This window comes from Kogia breviceps, chromosome 2, assembly GCF_026419965.1.
Source record: "Kogia breviceps isolate mKogBre1 chromosome 2, mKogBre1 haplotype 1, whole genome shotgun sequence".
In the NCBI taxonomy this organism is placed as follows: Eukaryota; Metazoa; Chordata; class Mammalia; order Artiodactyla; family Physeteridae; genus Kogia; species Kogia breviceps.
Window position 1 is genome coordinate 87,303,784 of NC_081311.1, and position 16,539 is coordinate 87,320,322.

General features: G+C 37.5%; 1 protein-coding gene across 2 annotated transcripts in view; it reads left to right on the plus strand.

Moving 5' to 3' along the window:
* The window catches only part of TUBGCP5 (tubulin gamma complex component 5), a 60,981-nt gene that overhangs the window by 25,876 nt on the left and 18,566 nt on the right, over nucleotides 1–16,539 (plus strand). For both annotated transcript variants that reach the window (XM_059055008.2, XM_059055005.2), the window contains exons 4-12: nucleotides 1,062–1,158; nucleotides 1,567–1,646; nucleotides 2,047–2,182; nucleotides 5,786–5,900; nucleotides 11,186–11,275; nucleotides 12,041–12,134; nucleotides 12,630–12,876; nucleotides 14,377–14,579; nucleotides 15,643–15,758. In XM_059055008.2, the coding sequence (XP_058910991.1) occupies nucleotides 1,062–1,158; nucleotides 1,567–1,646; nucleotides 2,047–2,182; nucleotides 5,786–5,900; nucleotides 11,186–11,275; nucleotides 12,041–12,134; nucleotides 12,630–12,876; nucleotides 14,377–14,579; nucleotides 15,643–15,758 (1,178 nt within the window). The remainder of the gene's footprint in view (nucleotides 1–1,061; nucleotides 1,159–1,566; nucleotides 1,647–2,046; nucleotides 2,183–5,785; nucleotides 5,901–11,185; nucleotides 11,276–12,040; nucleotides 12,135–12,629; nucleotides 12,877–14,376; nucleotides 14,580–15,642; nucleotides 15,759–16,539) is intronic.

Here is a 16,539-nt window from a genome sequence, read left to right on the forward strand (position 1 = left end):
GGAGGAAAAGGTCTCTTGCCTCTTCGGCAGCTCCAGACTTCTCCCGAACTCCCTCCCGGCCAGCCGTGGCGCACTAGCCCCCTTCAAGCTGTCTTCACTCTGCCAACTCCAGACCTTTCCCTGGGATCCGACTGAAGCCCGAGCCTCAGCTCCCGGCCCCGCCCGCCCTGGCGGGCGAGCAGACAAGCCTCTCGGGCTGGTGAGTGCCGGTCGGCACCGATCCTCTGCGGGAATCTCTCCGCTTTGCCCTCCGCACCCCTGTGGCTGAGCTGTCCTCCGCGGCTCCGGAGCTTCCCCCTCCGGCGCCCGCAGTCTCCGCCCGCGAAGGGGCCTCTAGTGTGTGGGAGTCTTTCCTCCTTCACGGCTCCCTCCCACTGGCGTAGGTCCCGTCCCTATTCTTTTGTCCCTGTTTATTCTTTTTTCTTTTGCCCTACCCAGATATGTGGGGAGTTTCTTGCCTTTTTGGAGGTCTGAGGTCTTCTGCCAGCGTTCGGTGGGTGTTCTATAGGAGAAGTTCCACGTGTAGATGTATTTCTGATGTCTCTGTGAGGAGGAAGGAGATCTCCGCATCTTACTCTTCCGCCATCTTTAAGCCGTCCTCTTGGCAGCTTCTTAAATGTGATTTTAAAAGTACAGTTTAAGTTTTACAAAACTTAGAAGTTGAAGAATACTAAAAGGAACTCCTGTGTACTTTTTGCTTGGGCTCACCAATTGGTGTCCTTTGATCTGGAACATTCCTCACCCTTTCTTTTTTTGACCTTGACATTATTGAAGACAGCAGGCTAATTATTTGGTAGCTTGTCCCTCAATTTAGGTTTGTCTGAGACTCCTCATTATGACTCAGGTAGTACATTATTTGATAGGTTCCTTATCTGTACACGCTTGAACTACAAAAACAAGTTTAGAGTTTGAGATTTATTTAGGTATGATTTGTGTTTTCTTAAACCAGGAAAAAAAATTGAGGACTTAACTGTCATGGGGTTATCTTTCCTTTACTCAAACTAGTTTAGAAAGCTCTTACCAACCTCAGTGATTCACATTTTTCATTTCTTGTTTTAAAGACAGATGCACATTATTCCATACTGTCACTTCTTCTATGTCTGTCTGATTCTCCTTCAAACAGCAATTATGTGGAAACACCAAGACATAAAGAAGTGGGTACGTTACCAAATGCTTTTCATATGTAACAAATAAAAGAGAAATTGGTTTTATGACTTAATTACCAGACATTGAGATTTTATAAAAAGTTATTAAAAAAATCTGTGAAACTAAAATATTTCTGTTGTCTTAAATGCATTTGTAGTTGTAAATTTTCATTTAAAATATGAATTCTGACTTTGTAAGTTAAACTTTCAATTACATAAAGAGAAAAATCACTTTTGAAGATAAAGAAATTAAAATTTTTAATGTATTAGAATGTCAACTTACTGAGTGTTTCAATATTTTAGAACTTTGATTTCCCAAGTGTATTTTATTTTGAGTTTTGTTAGACTTTTTACTGTAATTTGGCGTTTTTTTCCCACATATTTTTGATCCAGCTGATGAAATTCTTCTGCTATATTTTAGAAAAGAAAGACGATTTCGACTGGGGAAAATACTTGATGGAAGGTGAAGAAATTTATCTTGGATCAAATGTAGACACACCAGTAAGTAGCAGTGGTTTTGCTACTGAAAATATAAATACATGCCAAGTTATTTAGACGATTTTTATGGGTCCTTCTGCCCTACAGCAACTAATCTAAAACAGGAACACTCTTCACTAAATTAGAGTGGTTTATTGTGGAAGTTTTATTAAGATTTTTCACCCAAACATCGGTACTAGGAAGTTGATCAGAAAATATATGTATCCCTTAACGAGCTGTAAATCTTGGGATTTTGCCACCAAAACTAATTCCATCCTGTAATAGTAACTTTCAAGACATGTAGAAAAAAGTTTTATTTGATAAAGTTTTTGCTTTTCTTCTGAAATTTTCTTGATCTTTTAGTGTAAATAGCTTCAGTTTTTGGATGCTCTAAGGGTAAGGTGTATTTCCTTCTTTTAATCAGAATTGGTCTGAAGAAAGTGAAGATGAAGATGATCAACAGCCTTTAAGCAGAGAGGACTCTGGGATTCAGGTGGACAGGACACCACTAGAAGAACAAGATCAAAACAAAAAACCAGGACCTCAAGTCAGCTGGAAAGGTAGTGTGTGTTCTTAGATACTGGCATCATTTTCTAATAGAAGAATTCTCTAGAAGGAAAGGCAAGCTCTGAAAATCAGTTCCATGTGGTTTAAAATATTGGTAAGCTCTGCCGTCCTTAAAAACAAAACTTTTTAAACCATTAGTAGATCTTTCTTCTGTAGTGCCTAAGAAGTAGCTCTATAGAATTAATGTTGAAAAGGCATTTACATTGCAATTTTGGTCTTTTTTTAATATATATAGTTCTGAGAACTTTGTTAGTCCTAAATGGTTGTTTCTTTTCTTTTCTTTCTTTCTTTTTTTTTTTTTTTGAGAAGGATTGGCTTTGCTAAAGTTAGTGACTAAATAAAAGGAAAAGATCCATACAATTTGATTTTAAATTTGAATGTCTGCTTTTTCAGTTTTTAGTGAAAAAATATGAATTAGTAGAATCTAGAAAGAGCTGGAAACAACCTTAGAGATTAGAACATCTAATCCTACTTCTCATTTTGTAGATAAAAACCAAAGGCCTGGTTACAGTGTTTTTCCTATGGTCACAGCCATGAAACTAACCCCAGAAGCTAGGGTTCATTGTACCTGAACCTTGCCAAATGCACATAAAGTAGTTAAAGCTGATTTAGCATGCTAATGATTTTCTGCTTTCTTTTCTCTTCCCTTTCTTTTTCATTCTTGAACTGGACCTTTAGGGTAGAGTGTGGATTAATCAGCTCAGAGCATCTGAGCTGCAGCAGCCTGTGCAGGGCCTTTTGGTTTAGTTTATTTCTTCTCTTCTGCCCTTTCTGATTCTCATTCCCCTTTCCTTTTCTCTGCCAGCCCAGAGACAGGCTCCTGTTCTAATGTATTTGATATCTGTTCTCAAACATGTTGAGTTCTTGTAAAGTACATTGTTTTGGTTGGTTGTATTCCTTTTTTAAAATTACATACTGGTATTATGCTATGTGTAAACTCTGTTCTGTTCTTCTTTTCATTTAACTCTGTTTTAGTCTGTCCATGTCACTCTATGAATATCTCTTCTGTTGCTCCTGATGGCTGAGTAGGATGCTGCAGTTTGCAGTACCTCATTTCTGTAATTGCTTCTCTTGTGGACAAGCCTGAGCTGCCTTCACCCATTCTCCCTAATGCCTTGCCCAATTATGGACCTGGTCCACAATCTCATCCCTACTTGATTAGACCCCACCCCTCTGATTTGGTCTGCTGTTTTCATTTCCATTTGTCTGACTACTCAGGATAAGTACTTGGGATCAGTCTTGCCCCTTCGATGATGTATCCATTGACATCCTTTGCTTGCTTTTCTTTGGAGTTTCATGTCATTCTTGCCCATCCCCACACTTCAGAGTTCTTTGTATATCTACATAGTAATTCCTAGGTTTTAGATGTTGCAATTTTCTTCCTCTAGTTAGTCACCTGTATGTTCATGGTATCCTCCAGACAGAATCTGTGATTTTTAAAAATATCTTATTGTACTCAAATCTGAATTTTTCATGGTGTGGTTAGAATTTGGGCCTTGATATTTTTCTCTAAAAGAACATTTCCCTGTATTTTCCTTCTGTTTGCTTTTTTAGAGCTTGTGTTTAGCTCTTTAGTGACCACCAGATCCTCTTTTATGTATGAAGTGAGGTTAAAAGGTCCAGCTTATTTTTCTCCCGTGTCATGAGCAGATTTCCCAACAGTCCATTCTTTCCACATGGCTTTGTGGTTCTAACATTATTATTATCAATACACTTATTTATTTCTGAACATTCAATTCTCTTCCCTGAGTGTGAGTTGTGGAGGAACAGACTTTTTATTTATATGGCTTTGTACTGTGTTTCAACACATAGAGGGCAAGTTTCCCCTTCACCTCCTTTACTCTTTTTTAAAATAGGCTTAGCTATTTGTGGGCTTTTATTCTTCTAAAGACATTTTAGGAGAAATATGATAAGTTCCTTTTTATAAATCCAGCTGGAATTTTTATTTGGATTGCATTGAATTTATAGATTTAGCTTGGGGGGATCTGACATCTTTACTATGAAAATATCTGCATTTATTCTAATTTTTTAATGTCTTACCAGATTTTGGAAATTTTCTTTGTAAAGACCTTAAGTCTTTGTTAATTTCTGTGTATGTTAATAGTTCTTATTGTGAATAGTGTCTTTTTTTATTTTATTTATTGCTGGAGTAGGGGGACACTTGTTTTTTATAAATTATTCTTATATCCAGCATTCTTGCTGAACTCTCATGCTGCTTATATATTGTTGATCCCAGGTTTTTTGTGTAGACAATCAGTATTGTTTGCAAATATTGACAGTTTTATCTCCTGCCAGTTCTATTTTTAAAAAAATTATTTATTTTATTTAGTTATTTTTGGCTGTGTTGGGTCTTCATTGCTGCGTGGGCTTTCTCTAGTTGCAGTGAACAGGGTCTACTCTTTGTTGTGGTGTGCAGGCTTCTCATTGCAGTGGCTTCTCTTGTTGCAGAGCCCAAGCTCTAGGAGCATGGGCTTCAGTAGTTGTGGCGTGTGGGCTCAGTAGTTGTGGCACACGGGCTCTAGAGCACAGGCTCAGTAGTTGTGGTTAGTTGCTCTGCAGCATGTAGGATCTTCCCGGACTGGGGCTCAAACCTGTGTCTTCTGTATTGGCAGGCAGATTCTTAACTACTGTACCACTAGGGAAGCCCCTCCTGCCAGTTCTTATACCTTATATTTTCTTAATGACATGTTAACCATGTGTTTTTTCTGGCCAGCCGTCTAGTCTGCAGAGGAAGCAGTGGCAATGAGCGTGGGTTTCCTGGAGTGGTTTTTATCCCAGGAGGGTTGCCCCTGAAATTCCTTAATTAAGTGTGATAGTTTTTGGCATATGTTCTGGATATGTGTCCTTTGTAAAATTAAGACTTATTTCTGTTTTTCTAGGAGTCTTTCATTATAAATAAGTATTGAACTTTATATCAAGTGCTATTCTTTATCTGTGAGATAATTCTATAATTCATCACTTTTACTCTAGTACTTTACTGATAGATTTTTTTGATAGTGAATCATCTTGAATTCCTGAGCTAAACTTCCTTGATCATTCTGTTATCTTTTTACTGTAGTATTGGATTGGGTAGGCCTTTTTTTAATCGAGAATTTTTAATCTTTATTCTTCGATGAATTACTTTTCTTATCATGTCTTTATCTGGTTTTAGAAGTAAGGTTATATTGGCCTCATAAAATGTTAGGCAGCTCTCCCTTTTTCTGTTTTCTATAACAATCTGTATAAGATAGCTAATCCTTCAAACCCTACTACTAGTCCTGAGGCTTTGGGGGTGCTTGGGAACATCTTAGGTTGCCATTTCAATTTCTTTCATGGGTCATTTTAAAATCGAGTAACTTTTTTTTTTTTTTTTAATTTTCTAGCAGTGACAATTAAATTTTGTATGTCTCTCTGTGTATGTGTGTGTGTTTATACATATATATGGTTTTAAGTAAATGATTATATTTATAAATGTTGTTGGGTAGCTGTTATTTTAAAGACCCTTTGTCAATTGAATATTTGAATGGAATCATAAGTCCAGATATTGTAGCAAAGCTGATCAAGTATTTTGTTGTTAACTCTTATAACTTAAATGTAAATAAATTTCCTTCCACTAGATGAGGCAGATGCCCGAAGCTGGCTGGAACAACATGTGGTCCGTCAGTACTGGACAGTCAGGTCCTCGAGGTTTCCTCATAGTTTACATTTGCACTCCAATCTAGCTGCTGTCTGGTAAGAAGCTATTTTCCATTTCATGTGTTGATAGAGGAAACCTGGATGTTTTAATATCTGGTTTTGAGTTGTGACTTAAATCAAATGCTTTTTTTTTTAACATCTTTATTGGAGTATAACTGTTTTACAATAGTGTGTTAGTTTTTCCTTTACAACAAAGTGAATCAGTTGTTCATATACACATGTTCCCATATCTCTTCCCTCTTGTGTCTCCCTCCCACCCTCCCTATCCCACCGCTCTAGGTGGTCACAAAGCACCGAGCTGATCTCCCTGTGCTATTCGGCAGCTTCCCACTAGCTATCTAATTTACATTTGGTAGTGTATATATGTCCCTGCCACTCTCTCACTTCGTCGCATCTTACCCTTCCCCCTCCCCATATCCTCAACTCCATGCTCTAGTAGGTCTGTGTTTTATTCCCATCATACCACTAATCTCTTCATGACATTCAAATGCTTTCTTGAACTTTTTTTTAACAGTTTTCAAAATTGAAGTATTGAATTTACAATGTGTTAGTTTCAGGTATACAGCAAAGTGATTGTTATACATACATACATTTATATATGTGTGTGTGTGTATATATAATCCTTTTTCAGATTCTTTTCCATTATGAGTTATTATAAGATGTTTAATATAGTTCCGTATCCTATACAGTAGGTCCTTGTTGTTTACCTGTTTTATATGTAGTAGGGTGTTAATCCCAAACTCCTAATTCATCTCTCCCCCCATCTGCTATCCCCTTTGGTAACAGTAAGTTTCTATTCTATGCCTATGAGTGCATTTATGTCTTATAAATAAGTTCATTTCTATCATTTTTTTAGGTTCCACATATAAGTGATAATCATGTGATATTTGCCTTTCACTGTCTGACTTACTTCACTTAGTATGATAATCTCTAGGTCCATTCATGTTGCTGCAGATGGCAGTGTTTCATTCTTTTTATGGCTGAGTAATAGTCCATTGTGTGTGTGTGTGTGTGTGTGTGTACCACATCTTCTTTATCCATTCATCTGTCCATCTTTTGATGGACATGTAAGTTGATTGCATGTCTTATCTATTGTAAATAGTGCTGGTATGAACATTGGGGCTCTATTTTTAGTTTTTTAAGGAACTTCTGTACTGTTCTCCATAGTGGCTGTACCAATTTACATTCCTGCCAACAGGGGAGGAGGGTTCCTTTTACTCCAAATCCTCTCCAGCATTTATTATTTGTAGACTTTTTAATGATGGCTATTCTGACTGGTATGAGGTGATACCTCATTGTAGTTTTGATTTGCATTTCTCTAATAATTAGTGTATTGAGCATTTTTTCATGTGCCTGTTGGCCATTTGTATGTCTTTGGAGAAATGTCTTTAGGTTTTCTACCCATTTTTTGATTGGTGAGTTGTTTGTTTTTTTCATATTAAGCTGTACGAGCTGTTTATATATTTTGGAAATTAATCCCTTGTCATTTGCATCATTTGCAAATATTTTCTCCCTGTCAGTAGGTTGTCTTTTTGTTTTGCTTATGGTTTCCTTTACTGTACAAAAACTTTTGAATTTAATTAGGTCCCATTTGTTTATTTTTCTCTTTATTTCCATTACTCTAGGAGACGGATCCAAAAAAATATTGCTGTGATTTATGTCAGAGAGTTTTCTGCCTATGTTTACCTCTAGGAGTTTTATAGTGTCCAGTTTTATATTTAGGTCTTTAATCCATTTTGAGTTTATTTGTGTATATGGTGTTAGAGACTGTTCTAATTTCATTCTTTTACGTGTAGCTGTCCAGTTTTCCCAGCACCACTTATTGAAGAGACTGTTTTTCTCCATTGCATATTCTTGCCTCCTTTGTTGTAGATTAATTAACCATGAGTGTGTGGGTTTATTTCTGGGCTTTCTATCCTGTTCCATTATGTTCCTGGTTTTGTGCCAGTACCATACTGTATTAATTACTGTAATTTTGTAATATAGTCTGAAGTCAGGGAGCCTGATTCCTCCACCTTCGTTTTTCTTTCTCAAGATTGTTTTGGCTATTCAAGGTCTTTTGTGTCTCCATACACATTTAAAATTTTCTTGTTCTGGTTCTGTGAAAAATGCCATTGGTAATTTGATACGGATTGCATTGAATCTGTAGATTGCCTTAGGTAGTTTGGTCATTTTAACAATATTGATTCTTCCAATCCAAGAATACGGTATATCTTTCCAGCTATTTGTATCCTCTTCAGTTTCTTTCATCAGTGTCTTACAGTTTTCGGGGTACAGGTCTTTTGCCTCCTTAGGTAGCTTTATTCCTAGGTATTGTATTCTTTTTGATGCAGTGGTAAATGGGATTGTTTCTTTAATTTCTCTTTCTGATATTTCATTGTTATTGTATAGAAATACCACAGATTTCTATATACTAATTTTGTATCCAGCAACTTTACTGAGTTCATTGATAAGCTCTAGTAGTTTTCTAGTAGCATCTTTAGGATTTTCTTATATATATTATCATGTCATCTGCAAACAGTGACAGTTTTACTTCTTTTCCAATTTGGATTCCTTTTATTTCTTTTTCTTCTCTGATTGCTGTGGCTAGGACTTCCAAAATTATGTTGAATAAAAGTGGAAAGAGTGGGCATCCTTGTCTTGTGTCTAATGTTAGAGGAAGTGCTTTCGCCTTTGAGTATGATATTAGCTGGTCATATCGTATATGGCCTTTATTATGTTGAGGTATGTTCCCTCCATGCCCATTTTTTTTAGAGTTTTTATCATAAATGGTTGTTGAATTTTGTCAAAAGCTTTTTCTGCATCTGTTGAGATGGTCATGTAATTTTTATTCTTCTATTTATTAATGTGATGTATCACATTGATTTGCAGATGTTGAGTCATCCTTGCATCCCTAGGATAAACCCCACTTGATCCTGCTATGTGATCCTTTTAATGTATCGTTCAATTCAGTTTGCTAGTATTTTGCTGAGGACTTTTGCATCTGTGTTCATCAGTGATATTGGCCTGTAATTTTCTTTTTTTGTGATATCTTTGTCTGGTTTTGTTATCAGGGTGATGATGGCCTCGTAGAATGAGGTCGGAAGTGTTCCTTCCTCTGCAATTTTTTGGAATAGTTTCAGAAGGATAGGTGTTAACTCTTCTCTAAATGTTTGGTACACTTCACCTGTGAAGCCATCCGATCCTGGACTTTTGTTTGTTGGGACTTTTTTTGATTACTGATCCAATTTAATTACTGGAAATTGATCTGCTCATATTTTCTATTTCTTCCTGATTCAGTCTTGGGAGATTGTACATTCCCAGGAATTTGTCCATTTCTTCTAGGTTGTTCATTTTGTTAGGCATACAGTTGCTCATAGTAGTCTCTTCTGACCCTTTGTATTTCTATGGTGTCAGTTGTAACTTCTTATTCATTTCTGATTTTATTGATTTGGACCTTCTCTCTTTTTTTTTTTGATGAGTCTGATAAATTACCAAATTTGTTTATCTTTTCAAGGAACCAGCCCTTAGTTTCATTGATCTTTTCTATTATGTTTTTGTCTCTATTTCATTTACTTCCACTGTGGAGCTTTATGATTTTTCCTTTTACTAACTTAGGGTTTTATTTGTTCTTCTTTTTCTAGTTCCTTTAGGTGTGAGATTAGGTTGTTTATGTGAGATTTTTCTTTTTTCCTAAGTTAGGTTTGTATCACTGTAAACATCCCTCTTAGAACTGCTTTTGCTGTGTCCAGTAGATTTGGATCATTGTGTTTCCACTTTCATTTGTCTCCAGGTATTTTTTATTTCCTCTTTTATTTCATCAGTGACCTGTTGCAGACTGTGGTTTTCTTCTGTTGTCTGCCCCCTGGTGGGTAAGACTGGCTTGTTCAGGCTTCCTGCAGGAGGGACTGGTCCTGCCCACTGATGTGTGAAGCTGGGTCTTGTCCCTCTTGTGGGCAGGGTTGTATCTGTGGGCGTGTGTAGAGGCGGCTGCGGGCTCAGGAAGTCTAGGCAGCCTGTGTGCTGAGGGGAGGGGCTGTGTCCCTGCCCCGTTTGTTGTTTCACCTGTGGCGTCCCCACACTGGAGCCTGCAGCCTACTGGGTGAGACCAGGTCTTGGTGCCAAGAGGTCAGCCTCCATGAGAGCTCACGCAGGTGAATGCTCCCTGATATAGCCACCACTAGTGTCTTTGTCCCCAGTTTGAGCCACCAACCATCCCCCACCTCCCCAGGAGACCCTTCAAGACCAGCAGGTAGGTCTGGCCCGGGCTCCTATCATATTGCTGCCTTTGTCCTCAGTCTCGGTGCTCATGAGATTTTGTTTGTGCCCTTAAGAGTGGAGTCTCTATTTCCCTCCATCCCGTGGAGCTCCTGCAGTCAAGCCCCACTGGCCTTCAAAGCCAAATGCTCTGGTGGCTCCTCTTCCCGGTGCCAGACCCCCCAGACTAGGGCATGCCTCACGTGTGGAAGAACCTGTATAATATAATTATTCTCTGGTTTGTGGGTCACCCACCTGGGGAGTATCGGATTTGGTTATATCGCGAGTCTGCCTCTCCTACCTGTCTTGTTGTGGTTCCTTCTTTAATATTTTCTGGTGTGTTTCAGTGTTTTTTATCAGTTTTTCTTTCCACAGTTAGTTGTAATTTTTCTGTGATCATGAGAGGATGTGAGCTTAGGGTCCTTCTACTCTGCCGTCTTGGCCGCTCTCCTCAGTCACTTATTCTTCATAACACTTTGCACTTGCCACTTAACCTGTGATCAGTTCCTCATCGAACTAGCTCCGTTTGCCTGATGAGCAGCAAGCCAAATGCTGAAGCTCCAAGGTTTGCAGCAGAATGGGTTTATTCACAAGGCAGCCAAGTGAGAAGGGAAAACAAATCTCAAATCTGCTTTTCCTTGAAATTTTTAACAATTCCAAGTAAGCAGTTTTGTTATTTAATTATTATTTTTAAAGTGAAATTATTTAACTATAATCTGTCTTTTTGATTTTTTATTTTCAAGGTGAGTGGATTGGTTTATACTAGACCATTTATTTGATTTCTGTTTTAGTGTACTTACTGCAAAAATAGTTACTATTTTTCCAAAACAACAGTACATAGTTTTAAATATTTGTCTAAGTCAGCAATAAACATAGCAATTAGAATTGCTGTGAAAGTGCTTCTCTGAGAGTATTTCAATTGACTTGTGAAAATGAATATGGGAGGAAATTTAAAGTATGTATTATGTTTATTTGCTTATTTATTACTGGTTAAATTACCACTAAATTACACATATTCTTTGAGACTTCTACTTTTGCTTAATGAGAAATCTTTTCATTGACATTTGATGTTTGTTATCTAATAGGGACCAACACTTGTACAGCAGTGACCCATTATATGTTCCAGATGACAGAGTTTTTGTTACTGAAACGCAGGTTATTCGGGAAACCCTATGGTAAGACCTGTTAACCTAATTCATAGTCTAAAGACTTTATTAATGAGAAGCAGAATTTTGGTTTTTTTGAAGAAAGATGTTTGAGGGGTTTTCACATGCATATTAGAAATAGGCCATTAGGTATGAACCCAAAGCAGGTCCCTGTGGACACCTAAATTTGGATTGGCAGACTCAGGAAGCCCAAACTTTAGAGTCGACCATGGAGATTTTGGTATATTTACCTCTTTTCCATTTTAAATAATGTCATATATGATTTAACCAAGATTAGACTATCACTTTTAAATATCTAAATTCAAGTTAAGGTTTCTAATTTTCTGCTTACTGCTTTTTAGGCAGAGCACATCAGTGAGAGTTACCTGTGCCCTGTACCTAGGAACCAGGAATCTAAGAATTTAGATTGTGTTCACACAAAAATGAAGATGAAAAATGTAGCATGTAGTGCTGTTACTACTGAGATTTCCAGTTTCTGGTTCTCTCTGCCATAAAATATAATACTGACATGCTTAAAAGTGGGAAGATCTGTTTGGACCATCACGTATGTGAGGAAATGTTTTGACCATACTGTTCTGTACTTTTTTAAAGATGGTATTGAAATAATCAGTCTTAAAGTAATCAGATAAAAAGACTGATGTCTTCTATTTTCTAATTATCTGACCTCCTTGTCCTCCCTTACCCTCCCCTTCTGAATCTTTTATTTAAATTTCTTAGGCATTACTGTAGTGAATATTTTTCTAAACTTAAAGTACATTCATCTTTTTATTTCAGGTTACTTTCAGGGGTAAAAAAACTCTTTATATTTCAGCTGATAGATGGAAAGGTAACTGTGAGGAACAACATTATAGTAACTCATTTGACACATGTAAGTTATTTGTATTTATTGTAATTAAAATTAAATAAGATTTATGTAAATCATGGTTATATAACTTTAGAACATTTTGCAATATTAAAATTAACTATTAAATATATTGCAGTTCCAAAAGGCAAAATTCAGTTTGTATTTTTATAGTGCTTAGAGAATTCTTTTATATTGTTTTTGGCGTTCATATTTAGTTCTGATTTGTATTTTCTGTCATTCTTTATTGGGAAAGCTGTCTACTGTAATTTTTTTGCCTACAGTACATTTACCTTATATTTATGTGTTTTTAAAAAGTGTAAGCCACAGTTCTATATTTTATAAAAATTAATGCTTACACTGTTTCCTCTGAATGTAAAACTACTCGTTTTATTACTTTGTCTTTTACTAAGCATACTGTTTTAAAAAGTCACAAAAGAAATATTTTACAGTGAGGGGGATTTGAATTAGAATGCCTACAGAAGACTGACTTTAAATCATTCTGGTTTGCTTCTGTTGTAGAGCTGTTTACGATCAGTGCTAGAACAAATAGCAGCATATGGCCAGGTTGTGTTTCGACTCCAGGAATTTATTGATGAAATCATGGGGCACAACTCTGAAAGCATGTTCCCTGGAAATGGTTCCGTTCCTAAGAAGTCGACAGAAGCACCTTTTAGAACATACCAGGCTTTCATGTGGGCCCTGTACAAATACTTCATTAGTTTCAAAGAGGAACTTACAGAAATTGAGAAGTGCATCATCAATAATGGTATTTAAATATTTTTCCCTTTTACTCATAACACACATAACTCATATTTTGAATGCCATTTAGGTTAATAATATAAGATTTGAAAATTACATGGCAAATAAGTAATTCTCCTGAATGCACTCATTTTTAAAAATTATTTTAAATTTGTATTAAGCCATTCATATCTCTAAAAATCCAAACAATATAGAAAGATTTACAGTGAAATTTTTTCCTCCTGCATTAGTTCCCCAGCCCAGAGACAACCAACTGATCTATTTCTTGTGCATCCTTCCAGAAATAATTTAGACATATGCAAGCAACATATATTCATACGCACATGCCTAGTAGTCTTTTAACTGCTCTCTTCAAATTGCTTTCTAATTTAAATTTTGAGGATTATACCATACAAGTATTTAAAGAGCCTCCTCGTTCTTTTTTACATATTGAGCATTTTATTGTATGGATGTATCATAGACCAGTCCCCTTTTGATGGACATTTGGGCTGTACCTGATCTTTTCCTGTTGGCAACAGTGCTGCAGTGATAACCACTTACATATAAGTAATTGTACATATGTGCACCAAGTTACCTATAGCACAAATTCTTAAGAGTGGAATTGCTAAGTCAAAGGGTATGTGATGGCATATGTGATTTTAGTAGATATTGCCGCATTGTTCTCCACAGAGGTACAGATAAATCACTTTACACCCTTGCCAGCAATCTGTATGAGTACCCGTTTGTTCCCAGTCTTGCCAGAGGTGTGTTATCAAACTTTTGGGTCTTCACCAGTATGACAGGTGAAGATGGTAACCCAGTGCAGGTTTTCCCCCTTAACTTTTATTTACAACTAATGCAAAAAATAGTACATTGAGGTCCCATGTTCCCATCACCCAGCATCCTCCAGTGTTGACACCTATATAGTACGTTATCAAAACTAGGAAATTGACATTGACACAGTACACTAATTAGTCTGCAGGTCTGACATGGGTTTCACCAGTTTTGCAGGGCCTTGTATTTTTGCGAGGAGGTAAGCAGTTTCTTTCTGCCACTCATTTACATTTTATCACATGTGTAGATCTGTCTGACCACCTCCATATTTAGGGTTCAGAGCTGTGCCATCCTGACGAAGGGACTTGCTCTTGTTGCCTTTAGGAGTCACCCTCTCCGCCTCCCCTCACTAAAACAGGAGCCCATTGTAGTCTGTTTTGTATCTGCCCAGAGTAGTTTTATTCTGCATTCTTTTTTCATAAGTGAGGTTGAGTATCTTTCTATATGTTTAAGAACTGTTTGAATTTCCTTTTCCATCAATTATCACTTCCTTTATTCATTATTTTTCTGCTGAGTTGTCTTTTCCTTCTTTAGGGGGTTCTTTTTTGGGGGAAATCAGTTCCTTGTAACATGAGGTTAAAACCTGCCATCCTCCGGCTTGCCATGCCTTTCCATAAGTAGGTTAGCATTTATATCACATTTTGAATGCTGATATTTTTCCTTCTTAATGAGTTTGATTTCTTGATATTTGCAGATACTACAATAACTCTTGCAATAGTGGTGGACAAGTTGTCACCTCGATTGGCTCAGCTCAAGGTTCTGCACAAAGTGTTTAGTACTGGAGTAGCAGAAGTTCCACCTGACACTCGAAATGTCGTTCGAGCATCTCACCTGCTCAACACCCTGTACAAAGCCATCCTTGAATATGACAATGTTGGAGAAGCCTCTGAGCAAACTGTATGTGGGGGGATCCTTGTCTGGCCCACCGTGTGTGACTAATTCTGCTCAGCCATAGGAGAGCTCGATATCCTGTCGTAGATATTTGTAAAAATAGTGTGTCAGACAGCTGTTGTGAGCTTTCAGATTAGGTTCTAAATTTGAGGCTGCAGGAAACTATCCTGTCATCTGTAGTCGCCAGGATCACCGGACGGATGAGGCAAGAAGAAAACAAGACAGAAAAGCAAGATGTGAAAAATACCTGGCTGAGTTTTATAGATATTCTTAATAACTCTTTCTTAAATAAAAATACAGATCTATCATATGAGGTCTCTAGAGTAGTCAGATCCATAGAAACAGAGAAGAGAATGTTGGTTGCCAAGGACTGGGGGAGAGGAGAAAATGGGATAGTTAATGGGGTACAGAGTTTCAGTTTTGTAGCCTGAAAAAGGTTTAGGAGGTCTGTGTTCATAACAATATGAATACATTTAACACTACCAAACTGTACCCTTTAAAATGGTTAAGACAGTATAGTTTATATTATGTATTTTTTTAACCATAATTTTTAAAAATACAAATCTAGACTTTAGAAAGCTGCATGTTTCTTTGGGTACATAATTTAGGTGTTTTGCCTAGTTTGTTGGTGTGACTCTTTTTCCTCACCACTTTGATACTGCATTTCAATGAAAAGTTTATTTTTTTCAGCTCTGTAATTTCTTTTTATTAGGAACTGTAGTAGAACAGAATCACTTCCTTGTTATTAATGGACCTTTTGCTAATAGCACTAGTTGGATAGGATAACCATATCCCAGTTTGGACTGTCCAGTTTTTAGACCTGTTATCCCTGCGTAACTTCACTCCTAAGAGGGTCCTGCTATGGACAGTATGGTCTTCTCATACTTAGGTGAGGTTTTTCATAAAGATTTTATAGCATATGGTTTGGATTTTTAATTTCTTACTTTGTTTCAAAAAACATAGAAATTGGATCACTTTTTAAAAGGCGCTTCAGAAACGCTCGAACCTCATTTTGTCCAGAGACGAGGGAGTTCTGAGAATGGATGTGCGTGCTGCGCTGTCTCCTCAGGTCTCCTTGCTGTTCTCGCTCTGGGTGGAGACCGTGCGGCCCTACCTGCAGACTGTAGATGAGTGGATCGTGCATGGGCACCTGTGCGACTGTGCCCGGGAGTTCATCATCCAGAGGTGAGGGAGGCACACCAGGAGCTGGCTTTACCTCTCTTCTCCCGTGTGGAGATCATACACTTCTGTTAGCTGCTTCACATGGTCCGTAGGCAAGTTCTCTTGCATTTTTATGGAAGACATCAGGTACCAGTGCAAAAATATTTTTCCAAGTTTTATGTCAATCTCAACTTTGCTTACTAGCAAATTATATTTTTGAGTGATAGTGTGTTTATGGCTGGCTGGTATGGTGAAAGGCACACTGTGTCCCTTAAAATGAATTAGGTGTGGGCTTCCCTGGTGGCGCAGTGGTTGAGAGTCCGCCTGCCAATGCAGGGGACACAGGTTCGTGCCCCGGTCCGGGAAGATGAAGATCCCACATGCTGCGGAGCAGCTAGGACTGTGAGCCATGGCCTCTGAGCCTGCACGTCCGGAGCCTGTGCTCCGCAATGGGAGAGGCCACAACAGTGAGAGGCCTGCATACCGCAAAAAAAAAAAAAAAAAAAAAAAAAAAAGAATTAGGTGATGTCAGATGGCTTCATTAATGGGAACCAATGGGAATAAATTATCTATGAGACAAAAGGTGTGAAAATATTACAGAATATGCCTCTAATATATTTATTTCTCCTAATTAGCTGCTCTTTTAACCTTTTTACTATAATATTTAATAAAACAAGGAAAATCTTGATCGTCATAAAATCTACTTATGATGATTCCCCTTCACTTAATTGATTTTTCTGAACAGAATCATGGAAACTGCAATGTAGAACTATTTGCACTCTCTTAACTCAGTCTTAAGTTCTGC